This window comes from Xenopus tropicalis, chromosome 6 (assembly GCF_000004195.4).
Source record: "Xenopus tropicalis strain Nigerian chromosome 6, UCB_Xtro_10.0, whole genome shotgun sequence".
Lineage (NCBI taxonomy): Eukaryota > Metazoa > Chordata > Amphibia > Anura > Pipidae > Xenopus > Xenopus tropicalis.
This window is the reverse complement of record NC_030682.2, coordinates 93100402-93115944: the sequence shown is the minus strand read 5'-3', so window position 1 is coordinate 93115944 and position 15543 is coordinate 93100402. Positions and strand designations below refer to the sequence as shown.

The 15543-nt window shown below is 39.3% G+C and overlaps 1 protein-coding gene across 1 annotated transcript; it reads left to right on the top strand.

Annotated features, from left to right (window-relative positions):
- The first annotated feature begins 1319 nt into the window (after positions 1–1319).
- rbm24 (RNA binding motif protein 24) lies at positions 1320–12103 on the top strand. Its single transcript, NM_203685.1, is given in 4 exon segments — positions 1320–1704; positions 3264–3387; positions 5117–5171; positions 10138–12103. Coding segments are annotated over 4 exon segments (681 nt in total). The 5' UTR covers positions 1320–1536; the 3' UTR covers positions 10472–12103.
- The last annotated feature ends 3440 nt before the right edge of the window (positions 12104–15543 follow it).

Genomic DNA, 15543 nt, shown 5'->3' with positions numbered 1-15543 from the left:
GCCCTGACGGCAGATTTTGGTCAGGCGCCTTCTATGGCGCCTGATCAAAATTTTCTAATCTGGCCGATCGGTCGACTCGCCGATATGCCATACACGCACTGAATATCTTACGAAACGAGGTTTCGTACGATATTATCGGTGCGTGTATGGCCAGCTTAAGTGGTGTGATTCGTGTCACCTAAACGTGTGCATCGTAAAACATAATATACCCTGTTGTAAAATTAGGGTACTAGAAACCACCTTGGGAGCCCCTAATCCAGTGATCCCCAACCAGTGGCTCGGGGGCAACACGTTGCTCACCAACCCCTTGGATGTTGCTCTCAGTGGCCTCAAAGCAGGTGCTAATTTTTGAATTCCTGACTTGGGGTCAAGTTTTGTTGCATAAAAATCCAGTATAATGCCAAACAGAGCCTCCTGTAGGGTGCCAGCCGACATAAGGGCTGTTAAATAGCCAATTATAGCTCTCATTGGCACCACCAGGAACCTTTTTCATGCTCATGTTGCTCCCCAACACCTTTTTTCATTTGTATGTTGCTCACGGGTATAAAAGGTTGGGGATCCCTGCCCTAATCTATATAAAAACACTTGAGTTCAGGCCTCATGCCTTTATATGATCATGGCTCAATATGAAACTATGGAAAATGCCTGAAGAGCAGTAGACTTTCACATATTATTTGGGCCTGTGCGGGGCCTGAAATGCGAGGGTCCCATTTAAATTGTAGTACAAGTCTTATCACACAACTTCTCGATAACGTCTAATATATGTATATTCTACCACAGGATCAAATTTTTCTTAAATCCTGTACACCTTTCTGACTCCACAGGTCGAAAGTGTTTCATTGCGCAGAAACAGTCTCTTCTAACTTCACAAAAATGACACTGGAGTTGTTCCGCCAGCCAGAAGCGAGCATGGCTCGAGTTCTAGCGCAGTAAGCAGGTCAGGGCCTTCTCGGCAGCCTCCCTTCCAATGTGAAATGTGAGAGAGTTTAGGGTATTTTGCAACGGAAAGCGAGGAGTTCGTGCGCCTCACACACTGGCGCAGCACCTCGGGGATATCAGTACGTGCGCAGCGGGTAACCAGAGAGCCACACAGGAGACAAAGGGGTGGGGAAGGGGGGCAGGGAATCAGATATCCAGCTGTTGGGAGCAGCTGCCAGCCTGGGCTACATACAGCAGGTGCAAGACGTAACCAATAGGCAGCTGCGGGACAGGCTCCGGCCTGCCCCTTTCGTGGGAGGAGCTTAATCCCCGGCCGGCAGTTTTTAATGCAATGGCAAGCGGGAGAAAGGCAGTGAGTGTTGAGCGACGGGAAGGGAAGTGTGTGTGGCTGGTCTCCCGAGACTTCCCCAAGCGCGCCGGCTCTGACAGCGACCAGGAGTGTAGGGCTTTCCACTTGCTTCCCTCCCGCTCCCCATATCTACCTCAGAGAGAGCCGCGCATCCCACACCCTCGGGGCTCAAGCTAAAGAAAGGGAATTGGCACCTGCTGCTGCTGCTGCTGTGAGCGCTCCCTGAAACAGAGAGGACCGGGGGCAAAATGCACACCACCCAGAAGGACACTACCTACACCAAGATCTTCGTCGGGGGGCTGCCCTATCACACCACGGACTCCAGCCTCAGGAAGTACTTTGAGGTGTTTGGCGACATAGAGGAGGCGGTGGTGATCACGGACAGACAGACCGGCAAGTCTCGGGGCTATGGCTTTGTAAGTGACCCCTGTTGCCTTGTTATAGTGAGAGGAAAACAGAAATAAGTCCCCCAAATAGAACGCAGTGTGGCTGGAGCTGCGCTTATTTATGGCAGTTGTAAGGTTAGCAGCGAGCCACAGGTCATTTGGTTATACGCACAGTCTTCCTATGTATTGCCAGTAACCCCCAGCTTGCGGGGGAAAATCCACTACCCAGCATCCTCTGAGAGCCAGAGACTGGGGAGCCTCATCAACAGAAGGGCTTCAGCCGCCTGGTCAGTCCAATACAAAAAATCTCTTGCGAATTAGATATCTGAAAATACCAATAGAATGCTGCAGTGTCTAGGCCAGTGTTACTGATGTGTGTTATTTGGGGGGTGGATAGTGTGCCATTCATTTTAGATCTAATAAATAATCAAACTTTATAATTATACTGTAATATAGCTTCTTTTTAGCCTGGGGCCCAGGCCAGGTGTATGACCCTTACTGCCCCTCTATATTTCTAGTCCTCCTTTTGCAATCAGACCTTTGCATTACAGGGCAGGAGCTGTGTCCCCACTGTAGGGAAAACTTAGTATAAGAGTGACTTTTTGCCCTATCATGTTAACCCTGGACTGTGCCGTTCTTATGGACATAGGCTATGCCTTCTTGTACACACTGTCTGGTCATGTGAGCACTGCTTGCCTGAAGTGTGCTGTTTAGGGGAAGCAGGTGGATCAGGCTAGAGAACAGCCCCCAGGTCAAACAGAATTTACTTTTTGATATGGAAAGCAGCACAGGCTTCTAGCTCCCCGCCCCACTCACCTGTCTAAGGAAAGTAGCACCTGTCCTTCCTTTCCCAGGATCCTGTCTGTGCTCGTCATGCTTTTGTGCTTGATTCAAATAACCAAATAGAAATGGGCTCTGCCAGCTGTTAACTACTGCCTGGTAGAAATGTTTGTTTGTTTTTTTATTTGTTACTTTCTGATAGTCCTAAATTAAAAAAAAAAAAAAAAAAAACCAAATAAAAGCAAGATATTCACTGAAGTAAATTTGTTTTAAAAATTGCCATAATTCCCAGCTTAGTTTCAAAAGTAAGTTGCATATTGTTGTTTAAAGGGGCATGCTCATGAGCAATTTTGTTCTGCTGTTTTATATTCATTGCATTCCACCACATAGCACTCAATGTTGTAACTGGTTCATTTCTGCAAAACTCTCTTAACACAAAGCTGTGAGAACAGGTAAGTAGCATTGGACCAGTTATTACATATACAGATTAATGCATTGAATACACTGCAGAAGATACTTGATGTTATACAGTTAAAATGTTGTGTGTTGGGAAATGCAGTTTTATTGCTGCTGTTCTTTTATAGATTGTGATTACTGGTTGCATTACTGTTCTCTCATTAATATTACCATATTATAAAAAAAGCCTAACATATTCCACTGTACAATACAAGGATGTATAAATGAAGCATGAAAATACTGATGGTGCCTTTTCATTGGTTTGATATTGCAGTTTATTTATCTGGCACCTGACTGCCGAATTATTGTGATTTATATTACTGATTTTTTTTATTAACCTCACTCTGCTTTAGGTCACGATGGCAGACAGAGCTGCAGCTGAAAGAGCTTGCAAAGACCCCAATCCAATTATAGATGGCAGGAAAGCAAATGTGAATCTTGCATACCTGGGAGCAAAACCACGGATAATGCAGCCAGGTATGATTTGTTATTCCCAAGCATGTTCATTCTAGTTATGTATCAGTTTGTTGATTAGCTTTTAAATCTGTAGCAATGCATCAACAAGTAGTGCGTCTGACCTCTTCATAATCCCTAAAACCTAGTGTTTTAGACTAGTGTATTGCTATTGTCTGCTGGTGAATATAAAAATTTTAAAGCATCAAATTTTGGACTAATACTGGAGTATAGTATATTTTTAGGCTGTGGACATAGGGCAAATATGTTCAACTTACTGCTCCCCTGTTTATTTGCAGGGGAAGGGAACTTGACTTATACCCAGAGAAAATAATTATATTCTTCAGGAGAACTTTTTGAGAGTATGCCCATGCAGAACAATTAGAGGCCTTGTACCCACTTGCTTTACCTGGTCCAGGTATACATACAGAGCAGTGCTGCTATTGTTTACTATTTTGTCCTTGTTCAAACTATAGCCAACAAAGCAGAGGTCTATTCACAAATGTGTGCCATAACTAGTAACTTTTTCCAACTATGCTATTTAATGAATTAAAAGTGAAGCAAGATGCTATAACTGGCATTAGCCCATAGCAGAATTACTTAATCTTTTTTTCTTGGGGCACCCAGATTAAATCTGTGTTAGTTTTGTGATCCAAGTATCAGATTAAAATTATGTGCCAAGTTTGAATATTATTATTATTTTTTTTTATATATATAATTTACAGTTGTGGGGAGTCTACTAAGTCAAAGCAACATTTTATTAATTACCTGACTGTGCACAGTGTGTAAGAAATGTAAGTCTTAAAGTTGCATAGGGCACTATTCACATGTAAATGAGAACAACCTGTTTCAGTAGGCACATGGCACAGGGCATATTTTGATAATAGGTCTTTGTCAGGCAAGGTAGATCTTTGAGTCCAAGTCCTCATTTATTCTTCATCCTTTGCCACTCTCTCAGTGTGAAAGAAATGATCACTATTTTGTATTCTCATGTGCTTAAGGCTGACAAGACATGAAATGTTCAATACAATATTCAAGATGAATATTCAATGTGCAGTGTTGCCACAAAAGGACTACGCCGTCAGTTCCAGCTTAACCTGACCAAATACAATATTAACACTATTTAATCTCTAAGGGGCACATTTATCCGAATTTCAGACATTAAAAAGCACTATACAAAAATTAAATTCGATATTTTCTGATGTGCGCTTAAAGTCCGAAAATTTCGGATCATTGTCGTACAAACAATCGTAACATGTTTTTGGAAGCCTCCCATAGGACTCAATGGCACTCTGCAGCTCCAACCTGGTCCAAGGAAAGTCACGATACCGAAGCTTGAATGAATTCCGAAACTTTCATACACGTTGCGACAAATAAGATTTTGTCGCACAAATTGTTGCAAAGTACGGAAAAGTTGCGCAAAGTAATGAAAAAAATTGTGGAAATACACACAGTTCTAAAACTTGGAAAAAATACAAATTTTTAGTATTCGGACTCAATCGTACATTGATTAATGTGCCCCTAAGTCTGCTCTTGTTTAGTGAATGACCACTTGTGAACGGAGAGTACTCTTGATATGGGTTATGAGTATGAGATGTTGACTGGCATTTGTTCCCCCACAGCACCCTAGAATAGCCTCCTGATGCTGTGCTTCCAGCAACTCACAGTAGTTCAGTTTAATAATTAGCTGTTTCAGTATAACATCTTGACATTAACTGTGTTGGTTTTCTTTTTTTTTTTTTAATTATATTAGGTTTTGCATTTGGTGTTCAGCAGATTCACCCAGCACTTATACAAAGACCTTTTGGGTAAGTCAAAGTAGTAATTGTAATATTTTCACTGAGTGCTATGCATCTAATTTCAAAATGTCTCCATGTAATTAGTATTTTGCAAAAATAACTTCAGATTTCAACTTTTTTTCCCTTGCTATGAAAAATCGTCACATTAATATACAGTTTTAGCCACCATCCATTTATAAATCACAACCATAAATAGTCACATATCCATTCATTGAGCAATAGAGCCATTTTTTTTTCTTAAAAAAGAATGCAGAATCATTCTAATTTTACATCTATCTTGTAGACTTAGAAGTCTATTTTCCCACATTGACATACTTTTACTTTTTATGTCAATTTTATAATTAATTGTATTGAGCTCAACCATAAGACACAAATATAGTAGTACCCTTATAGGGGGGAAGTAGGGGCTTACATTTCATTTGATTTGCTACTTTCCAGTTGGAAAGGTAGTTGCTGGACCATAACACGCCCCTTCCCTCAATAGCTTCACTCAATGTTCTCTATCTCTTTCTGATCTGACAGGGGTCGTTTACAGTTAAGATAACTGAGAAGGATTTGATGATAAGAAATGGAATAGTTCTGTTTGGAATTAATCTGTGTTACCAGTAGACTCAGAAAACGAGCTAAAATGGTGATTAAAGATGCATGTATGTTGTTGGATTTGTATTTTACATGTGTACTTCTCTAGCCCTAGATCTGTGTGCCTTTTTTATATGACAGTAATGAAGTGGTTTTTCTAGCTAAACTGTGTGCTGTTTTTGTTTTTTACCCCCATTTTATTGAACAGCGAGCGTCACATTACGGTGGGGTGTGTGGTTTGGGAGGGAGCCTTGACATTGTGTTTTCAGTTTGTTGAGGGGTGTTTTTGCCATGGGGAACAGTGGGCCCTTTTGTTGACAGCAATGGGCCTTTTTGCTATAGCTTGTGAGTTCTTTAACCATATTTTGTAGTGATTTGTTTCATTTGGTGTGATACATGTTTCCTATTCTATATGGCTTGCATGCTACAGATAATAGATTTTTCCTGCCCCCATTAACCATGTAATTTGGGCTTCTTAATTTTTACCACCTTTTTAGCATTCTCATTTTACGTATATCTGACACCCTTTGGGTCCCATCAAAGCCTCCAACAGTACCTGGAGATATTTGTTGTTGCTCAAAGGGTTAATTGTCTTCTCTTACCTTTCTGTGTTCTAATGTTCTTGCAAAATAACCAGTGCCTTATAGCAACATTATTTGCATCTGGCGTATCTAAAAGCAAGCCATGATTCTGTGCCAAACATCCTTTTATCATCGTATACAATTTGGGTTTTAGGTTTTCCAAAAACCATAGTCGTAATTTTTTTTTTTTTAACTTAAATATAAATCATGTAATGCTGCCACTAAACATTTTATTTTCTTTGCTCGCTCATTCCCTTAGTCTTTTGCTCCCTACTTAAATTCTTCTATATCTGGAGAAACAAGTGAGAAAAATGCAGGTCCTTTTACAAAAAATATATTGCCAAACACTGCAGCCTGCACTGACAATAGGTGCCCTCATAATTGGGGCTGCCTCTGCCCATGGAACCAGATTGCACTAACCCTTCCCTTCTAACTAATGTGATATGTCTGCTGGTTTCTAGTGCAGTGTCTTACAAGTACAAATTGTCTTCAAAAGAGGACCAGTTCCATTACAAACAGCAATGACCATTGTATATCTTGTCTGATCTGGATCTCTCTTAGGAGAGCAATCTACCTGTCTCAATTTAGAGGACTAATACATTATGGGATTATGCTTTGTTTTTTTTTGTTTTTTTTAAAATAAACAGCCGTATGTGTATGTGTTCTAGTTTAAAAGTCTTAATTGCCATTAGGCCAAAGCACTGCCTATATTAGTGTCTAGAGACCACTTTTATGCTGCAGTAAATGTGACTAGTGAATTGGAAGGATGTGTGGGCATATGAACTCAATGTTGCATGCCATATGAGCTAAAAAATAACTTTTATAGTATTAATACATGCTGTAGTGTGGAATCAGGAATGTGACAAGACCGCATTAGGTAGATGTTTTGCCTTCCAAAGGACTATATAAAAACAGTGTGTTTACACCTTCTCCCCTGGCACCTGTTCATCTGGCTCATCTGTCACTCATGTGGGCACCTGGTGACTTGGTATCTGTTACGCACAGTTGTGTCTATGACTTTCAGGGCAACCATTGCCATCCAGCATGGTATGACTAGCATCCCATGAATGTTTTTAAAACCTATGGTAGGGGGGTGATAGCTGAAGTGTGTATCTGTAAATAGTGCTATAGGGCTGCCAATTCATCCTATTTAAATATTGGCTCTTGTGACATAGGCAGGCCTATAGGTAATCATGCTTAAGGTGCTCTTTCTTTTTTCAGTCAGAATTGTAAAAGGATGTATCCATGAACTGGATCAACAGGCTCTTTGTAGGTTTTTGGTTTTTTTTCCTCATTTGATGAAATAAGCCCTTAAACTGTATACGTAGGGTGTCTTTTTGGCTATACACATATGGCTAACGCACTGTTTGCTATATAAAGCTGTGTTCTGTATTTGGGGAAACCCAGCTATGCTGTTGCCTGACCAGGAGTCCAGATCTACTAGGTTAGTTACTAAGTCAAATAAGCAGATCTTTTAATGGGCCAACTGCTCATCTTGCAGTGCCTAGTTGGAGGAGTGCTACATTTTTTTTCCCCCATTAAACCTTAGTAGTTTTAGAAGATCATTTTGGTTAGGCTAATGCAGGGTAGGCACCACTCAAATGTTGACTGTAGCAGTTGCTTCCAAGCATATGTAGATTTGTGATTTCTGTAAGACTGCTGTCTTTGGTGTGACACAACAAACTGAGAAAAAGCTTCCAGCATCAGTAGAAGGATGCAATCGTTGGGTGCCCTTGGCAAGCAGATGCATATGATTTTCTTTGCGAGCACTTGTTTCAAACCCCCCTACCCCACCCCACACACAAAATCTGAGGTCTTCATGATGCTGGAGTTTTGCTTTGCTGAGCAGGATGGTGCTTTTTAATTATTTTGTATTGTTCATCTTAATGTGATTAATAATGTTTGCCTTTTAACTAAAAAATTGGGGTTTTCATACTCTAGTGTGGTCAGGGCGGTTGCTGTAGGTGAGTTTCTGATATTTGTTTGGTCCCATACACTTTAATTGTTAGGGGGACTTGCATGTTAGCTAATCCTTTCTAGATTTTCTAAAAAAAAAAACAAATCTACAGCTTGTTGATATTGCTACTGTGTAGCAGCCTTTAAACTAGAGCATTCTTGCTTTAGCTCTGTCTTTTGACCAAAGTATGCAACAAGTTTTCTATTGTAGACCTAATGCCAATGTTTATTTTTGAACACTGATATTTTATCTAGGTTATGTGCTTGGCCTTCAGGGAAGATCAATGTTCATTCTGGCCATATAAAGACATTATACTTGTAGCCCCTTCTCATGTGTCAGATCAAAAATAGCCCAGATGCAGCTTACCCTGTCAATCAGTTGAGTGGAACTGGGAGTTTAGGAAACTCCTGTGAAGCAACTGTGCATTCTGTAGCTTTTAATTTTCTCAGCATGGTTCTGTGGTGATGTGCCTGTTGGTTCGGAGTTGGCTCTTGGCTACTATGGAACTAAGCATATATTTTCCTTCTTGTTATATTTTGTACATAGCAACAGAACCTTTCCATGACATTTTTTTTCCCCATGAATTGTTGTTCCATCCTGCATACAATATGAGAATAAAGAATGCTTTGATCAGATATACAGATTAACTTTGTATCATGTTAGCAAGTTTATAGATATTTGAGGCAGTTTTTTAAATTTATTTACCTTTCTAGTCTGCTTCTTTTCCTAACCTAAGTCGCTTGGGTCAGTGAGGCTAAAATGTTATATTCTCTTCCAGCTTTATGTTGTTCATTTCTCATTCAAACCATCGCCTGTTTGTTAGTGTGAACCTAGCATCCAGATAACTGGTTATATCAACTTTTTTACCTTTTATCATAATGTAAACATCTGTTCTAATATTCTGACTTAAGATCAGCTGGGCAAGATAATTTAGCCAGGACCAAATGTATTATGTCTCCTTTACTCACACATGGACTTTTTGTATGTTGCATTCAAAGGGCATCCCAAAAAATGACAATGTGTTAGACCTCTGCGACATGTCAACCTATGGAAGGATATAATTTCTTTTCCCTTAACTCTAGGTTTCTTTAAATTCATTAAACTCCTTTTACATGTATGGCTGACCAGTAAACAAGGCGAATCCACTGTGGAAGTTTAGTTGGCTGGTATTTGAAACCATTTGACTTGCTTTTGTCCTTGTAACAGTGTGATGCACACATACCTGAGACCTAATGCTATGGAGTGGCATAGCATCTGAAAAGCTTCACCACTACAGCCTTGTAGAGTTTTCTGCACCATTGTTTTGAATGTGTGACTCTGCTGTGCCTTCCACCACTTTGTTTTGTCGCCTGCATTTTTTTTTTTTTTATTTCTTTTATTTGAAGGGTGACTAAGGTTGCAGAGATTAATGTGTGCTGAGTCTGCAGAGTAAATTCTGTAGGGTTGCCACGATATATAGATAAAGACACAATACAGTCAATTTAGAGAGAAAAAAAAATGGTTTGAAAGTCTGCCCCACCACCTGCATGACAAACCTTTGTTTCAGAAGTACTACTCCAACAAAGACAGGCTGTGCGAAAGCATTCTTAATCAATAAACCAATTTGATTGCACGACCCAAGTGTAATATAGAATACTACATTGCACCCAATTTCAGATTTTATTTACATGTAACTATTTTAGGAACACTGCTTTTCAATTTCCAGTATACTTGCTATTGTGGCAACCCTATTCACAAAATAACCACTAAATGCCATTTTGGGTTAAACTGTGTTTTATCTGAGCACCTGGTTGGGGGTGGGGGGCATGATCAAATTTTTGTTTCCACATTGATAACAAACTGTTATTTATTTCTACAGGATCCCTGCACATTATGTTTACCCACATGCTTTCGTGCAGCCAGGAGTTGTAATTCCACATGTCCAGCAAGCAGCTGCTGCATCCACAAGCCCCTACATTGACTACACCAGTGCTGCCTATGCACAGTACTCTGCTGCTGCCGCCGCCGCTGCTGCGTATGATCAGTACCCGTATGCTGCCTCTCCAGCTACAACGGGATATGTCACCACTGCCGGTTATGGCTATGCAGTCCCACAACCACTTACAGCTGCAGCACCAGGAACTGCTGCTGCAGCGGCTGCTGCCTTTGGTCAATACCAACCACAACAACTGCAAGCTGACCGCATGCAGTAGCACTTTGACTTTTGAGCAGATCACTCACTCTCTTGTTTTCAGCCATCAGTAGATGATACTGTGTACATATAGGCAAATGGCTTTAACTAAAGTAGGGGGAAAAGAAACACCTTAACCAAGTTTTTTTGGAGAGCAAAGTATTCCAGCTTCTCTATGCAGTAAATATTCAAGAACAGTGTACATGTTTGTTATCAAGGACAACCGAATAAACAACTTGAAAAGATTTTCAATTTGGCACACAGAGACTTTTTTTATATCAGGGAAAGGAACTGCCTTTAACTAATCTGGGAAGATCTTTTCTGTAAATAGTAACATTTTTTTTTTTCTATTTCCACAAAGCCTCTAAACCAGGGAAATATCAGCAATATGTAGCCTGTACAGAGTAAAACATGGGCAGCAGAAACGTTCACATCTTCTCCATGCATTTTTTTTTTTTTTTCTCTTCTAAAGTGTTCATGGTCTCAAAATGGGCATGGAAGCACATGGCCTGCTGGTCACAGGATGGACAGGCACCAAAGCAATCTTCTCGTCTATCCTCTACATGAGTGGAACTATATGGAGCAAGTGATGTGGAATTAACATGTGCAACAGCTGTACAGACAATCAATAATGCAGACCGTTCTGGAGAGAACACATCACTTGTGCTTATTTGATGAGCTTGTCACATTCTAATCCCTCTCCCCATCCTGTTTCGCTTTTGGGAAACTTTAAACTGCTGGTGTCAGCTTTTCTGATTCTGAAACGGGATCAGTCCTTTACTAAAACAGCCTTCTATTTTATTACTCCTATTCATAGTTTGTAGACTACAAAAAAGGAACTTGATAAGTTTAACCCTTTAAAGAACTGGGGGGGTTTTTTTGTTGTTTTTTTTGCCCCTTCCCTTTTGGTTAAAAAAAGTACAACTTTGCATTGCAGTTTTAAAGGGTTAATTCAGATGGTTTGTACTGTGCCTTAACTGTAATGTTATTGAAAGAAACATATATTTATTTTGAAAGTTTTACTACAGTGTGCTCTGAAGAAGGGACCTTTAGATGCAACACTAAAATGATGTATTCATCTCATGGTATAAGTTATTTAAGTAAGTTTAGATGTAGTAAATTAAAATATTAATCTATTCAACTGAAATGTTGACCTGGATTTATTTAAATTCTGTATGTGCACTGTATAATGATAACCCTAATTTAACATTTAGAATTTTACCTTAATTTAGTCAATTCCTGCTTTATTTTTTCTTTCTTTCTCCCTCCTTTCTGGCGACCTCTCTTGCGCAGTAACACTAAACATTTCATTTGTACTTAGGGGTAACTTCTGATTTTTCCTTATTAGTAAAGTGCTGCTTTACACAATGAACTTGTAAAAACTGCAATACTTGCAATTTTTATTCTTGAACTTAGGTTTAAATATTTTACACTGTAATGGGTTTTTATACTTGAAAAAAAGAATCATACAAGGGAAGAAAACAGACAGCATTTTTATGGACATTGTCTAAATGTCACTGGATTTATTTTTAAGTATTCCAAAAACTAGCCAGTGTTATGTAACTTGTAGACAAGGAATCCATGCTTATTTATTCATTACATATTGCTTTATAACATTAAATCTATTCACTTGTATTAAATATAATAAAACATTTATTTGCTGCAGTGTTTTTTTTTTCTCTTTTATACAGTTACAGATAGAGAAATCTTTGCATTTGACAGCGTTGAGAACAAAGTGTCTTGTAAAAGGCTTTTACAGGGTTCCATACTGTTCAACAAGCCACAGCAGGCAACTGTATTGTTAACTGCATGCTCATTCATACAGAAACTTTCATATATCACCCATAGATAACTGTGTAGAAGTTTCCATACCTTTTATAGAAATAAGATCTGATCTTGCTTGTGCTGACTTTCGGCTGGCTAGGGACAGCACTTCATTCATTTAGACTAGGATGTTATGGGGAAAGTCCTGGTTCTACACAGCTGTTCTAAGCTAAAATTCCCTGTCAAGTCAGCCATTGCTAGCCCAAACATGCTGGGAGTTTCCCCTTCGTAATATAATCATAGCTATAGTGTGTATACTTGCCTGGATGCTGATGAAGGAAAATTAATATAAAATAGCATTGCAGGTCAAAATCAAATTTTATAATATATATATATATATATATAATATTTTATTTAAAATTGAGTTTATAGGAGATGGCCTTCTTGTAATTTGGACATTTTTCTGGGTAATGGGTTTAAAGGTAACACATCCTATACATGTTTTGCATGAGTAAAACAGAGTCAAAAGGACACTGTTTTTCTCATATATACCATGCCTAAAGCAGGGCCTATATTATCCAAAAAGCACAGATTTTATAATACACTAAGTTGCCTTTTGATGACGCAACTATATATTCCTGTTTTACTCACACATAGAACTCCTTGCTGCTGCCTTTGCATAGAGCATATCTGGCAAACCATTGAATCAAAATGTTTCTATTTTTAGTAGGCAATGTATAAGTACAGGATAATCTGTTTTGCTGTATATACAAGGTATTAGAAGCTGACTATGATAAGCAGCAAGGCATTGATAAACCACGTCTAGCTGGCCATACACATTAACATCCCCACGACTGGATATTTGTCCAATTTGACCACCTTTATTTAGGTTGGGCTGATCCAATTGTTTGGTCCCCGGAATAATGATGCAGTCCTCACTTCCATTCCAGCATTTGGTCAGGCTCCCATATCATATAATAAAGTTGAAGTTTTAATCAAAGTACGAGTTCGAATCCCGAACTGGGTAAAATTCGGATTAGGTACGTTAATTTCTGATGATTGTAAATATCACGAAAATGCTTACAAAAAAAATCTTATTAGTCATGATAATATTGGTATTGGCGATGTGAAAGTCACCAAATTTTTGTATCCAAATGATCAAAAACAACGGGAAAACCTTTCTGACGTTGATCTTTATTGTACAGCGCTGCGGAATATGTTGGCGCTTTATAAATAAATGTTAATAATAATAATCCTTCTGTGCATATTTTTGGAAGCCTCCCATAGGACTCAATGGCACTCTGCAGCTCCAACCTGGCCAAAGGAAAGTCACGATACCAAAGCTTGAATGAATCCTAAACTTTCGTACTCTGCGCGCCAAATACGATTTTTGTCGCACAAATTGACGTGCTTTTTGTTGCAAAGTACAAAAAAGTTGTGCAAATTAACGAAAAAGTCATAAAAAATATGCACAGTACGAAAACGTATGTTTTTTTTTGTATTCGGCGGCGATCGTACTTGATAAATGGGCCCCGTAGTGTATATGCATATAGAGGAGAATGGACCACTGGTCAAGTTAATATATTTTTAAAAAATCACATTTGAACTTACATTTGTAAACCTTTAGTATAAAGGTCCCTGGAGAATGGGGGTATTTGCAGTTGCTGTTCCTAGCAAAACTTGCAAGTATGCAAAAAAAAAGTCTCAATCAAAACTTTATACATTGTGTAAAATTATTATTAGTGTAAATGCAGAGAAAAGTCATATTGACCACTAAATCCATTAACAATTTAAAGGAGACATATCCTATAAAAATGATGAATGTACCAGGGAATTATACTCCTCTAGATATAGAAGGGATGGGCTTAAAAAGTTGTGTTTCAGACTAATTTATTGAGAAATTCCCCCCCAAACCCCACTAGCACTGCCCATCTGTTCCACTTCCTGCTGGCTGAATTCTCTGGATGAGCTGGGGAGCCGGCGGCCCTCCGTACCCTGCACTGTAGGATAGGAACCAATCAGCAGCTAGGCTGCCCTGATAGGGAACTGAAGCCTGTCTTTGCTTGTGTGAGTGCAGGGCTGTGATTGGCTCTCCCCCTCCTACTGTGCTTCTGGCAGGGACTGTTAGGACACGCCCACCCCTCATGTGAAACCCAGACAGGGACCTGAGAGAATCTATAGGGAGCTCCAATAAAGGGGCCATTGTTACAGATAGGGTTAATGTTTTGCCCAAAGGGAAACCAGCACCGGATATTATTCATAATTGCCTACAGGGTTAGGGTTTTCCCATTTATCCAATATGTCTCCTTTAAGAATACATTTGTATTTTGCTTACAAGAACACAGTCCTTAAACATGCTGGGGATCTACTTCAGGTTTAGAGTCTTAGTCCAGCATGTCCTGTGCTCATTTGTAAATCTTTACCCTATAATATAATAAAAATATATTCATAAGTTATATATATGTAATGGTGAAGTGAGTTTAAATGAACTTTAGTCATTTACGTAGCTGGTGGTTTGAGTGCAGCCTGATCAAGGCACAGCATTAGGTACAGGCCACTGTAGAACCTTGCAAGCTAGGGAACATCCAAACCTTTATCCACATACCACCACATCTGTCCTTCATTTATACAGCTCTGCCAAAAGAAACATGCACTGTATTAATTGGGGAGACATCTATGTGCTTTATTCTAAGCCTAAAAGTGGAGCAGAGAGGAGAGCAGGAGCAAAAAATGGCAATAACTTGATGGTCTCTGCCTGGTTTTTTTTGCACCCTGCCCTTGTTTTGCTTAAATGAGCCTTACATTCTCATTGTCAGGTATGTTTGTTTTTAGATGACCTGCAAACAGGTCAAAGTACAAATAAAGCTATTTGAGAATGGGATCCAGCCAGTGATTTAGCTGAATCCCGAATCTTTTATGAAGGTTCCACCAAATCCCAAACCGAATTGGGATTCAGCTGAATCCATCTTTCATGAAAGATTAGGGCGAATCCCAAACCATGATGTTATGGGTTCAGATGCAGTTCAGCCAGGCACTTGGATTGGGCTAAATCCAAATCCTGCTGAAAAAGGCTCAAATTCAGACAAAAGGCAAACCAAAGCCGGAATTCGATGCAACTCTAATTCTATATAAAAATATCATTCTTAGTGCTAAGTTACTTTAACTAAACTGCATTTATATTGACCTTTATTTATTGAAGGGAATATATTTTACTCTAGGTGGGCATGATATATAACTTACTGTACCTCTCTCTATGGCCTTCTACAGCAATTCCTACTGTCCTATAGGCACCTGCCTTTAATTTATTTAGCACATGATCTTTTTTATATG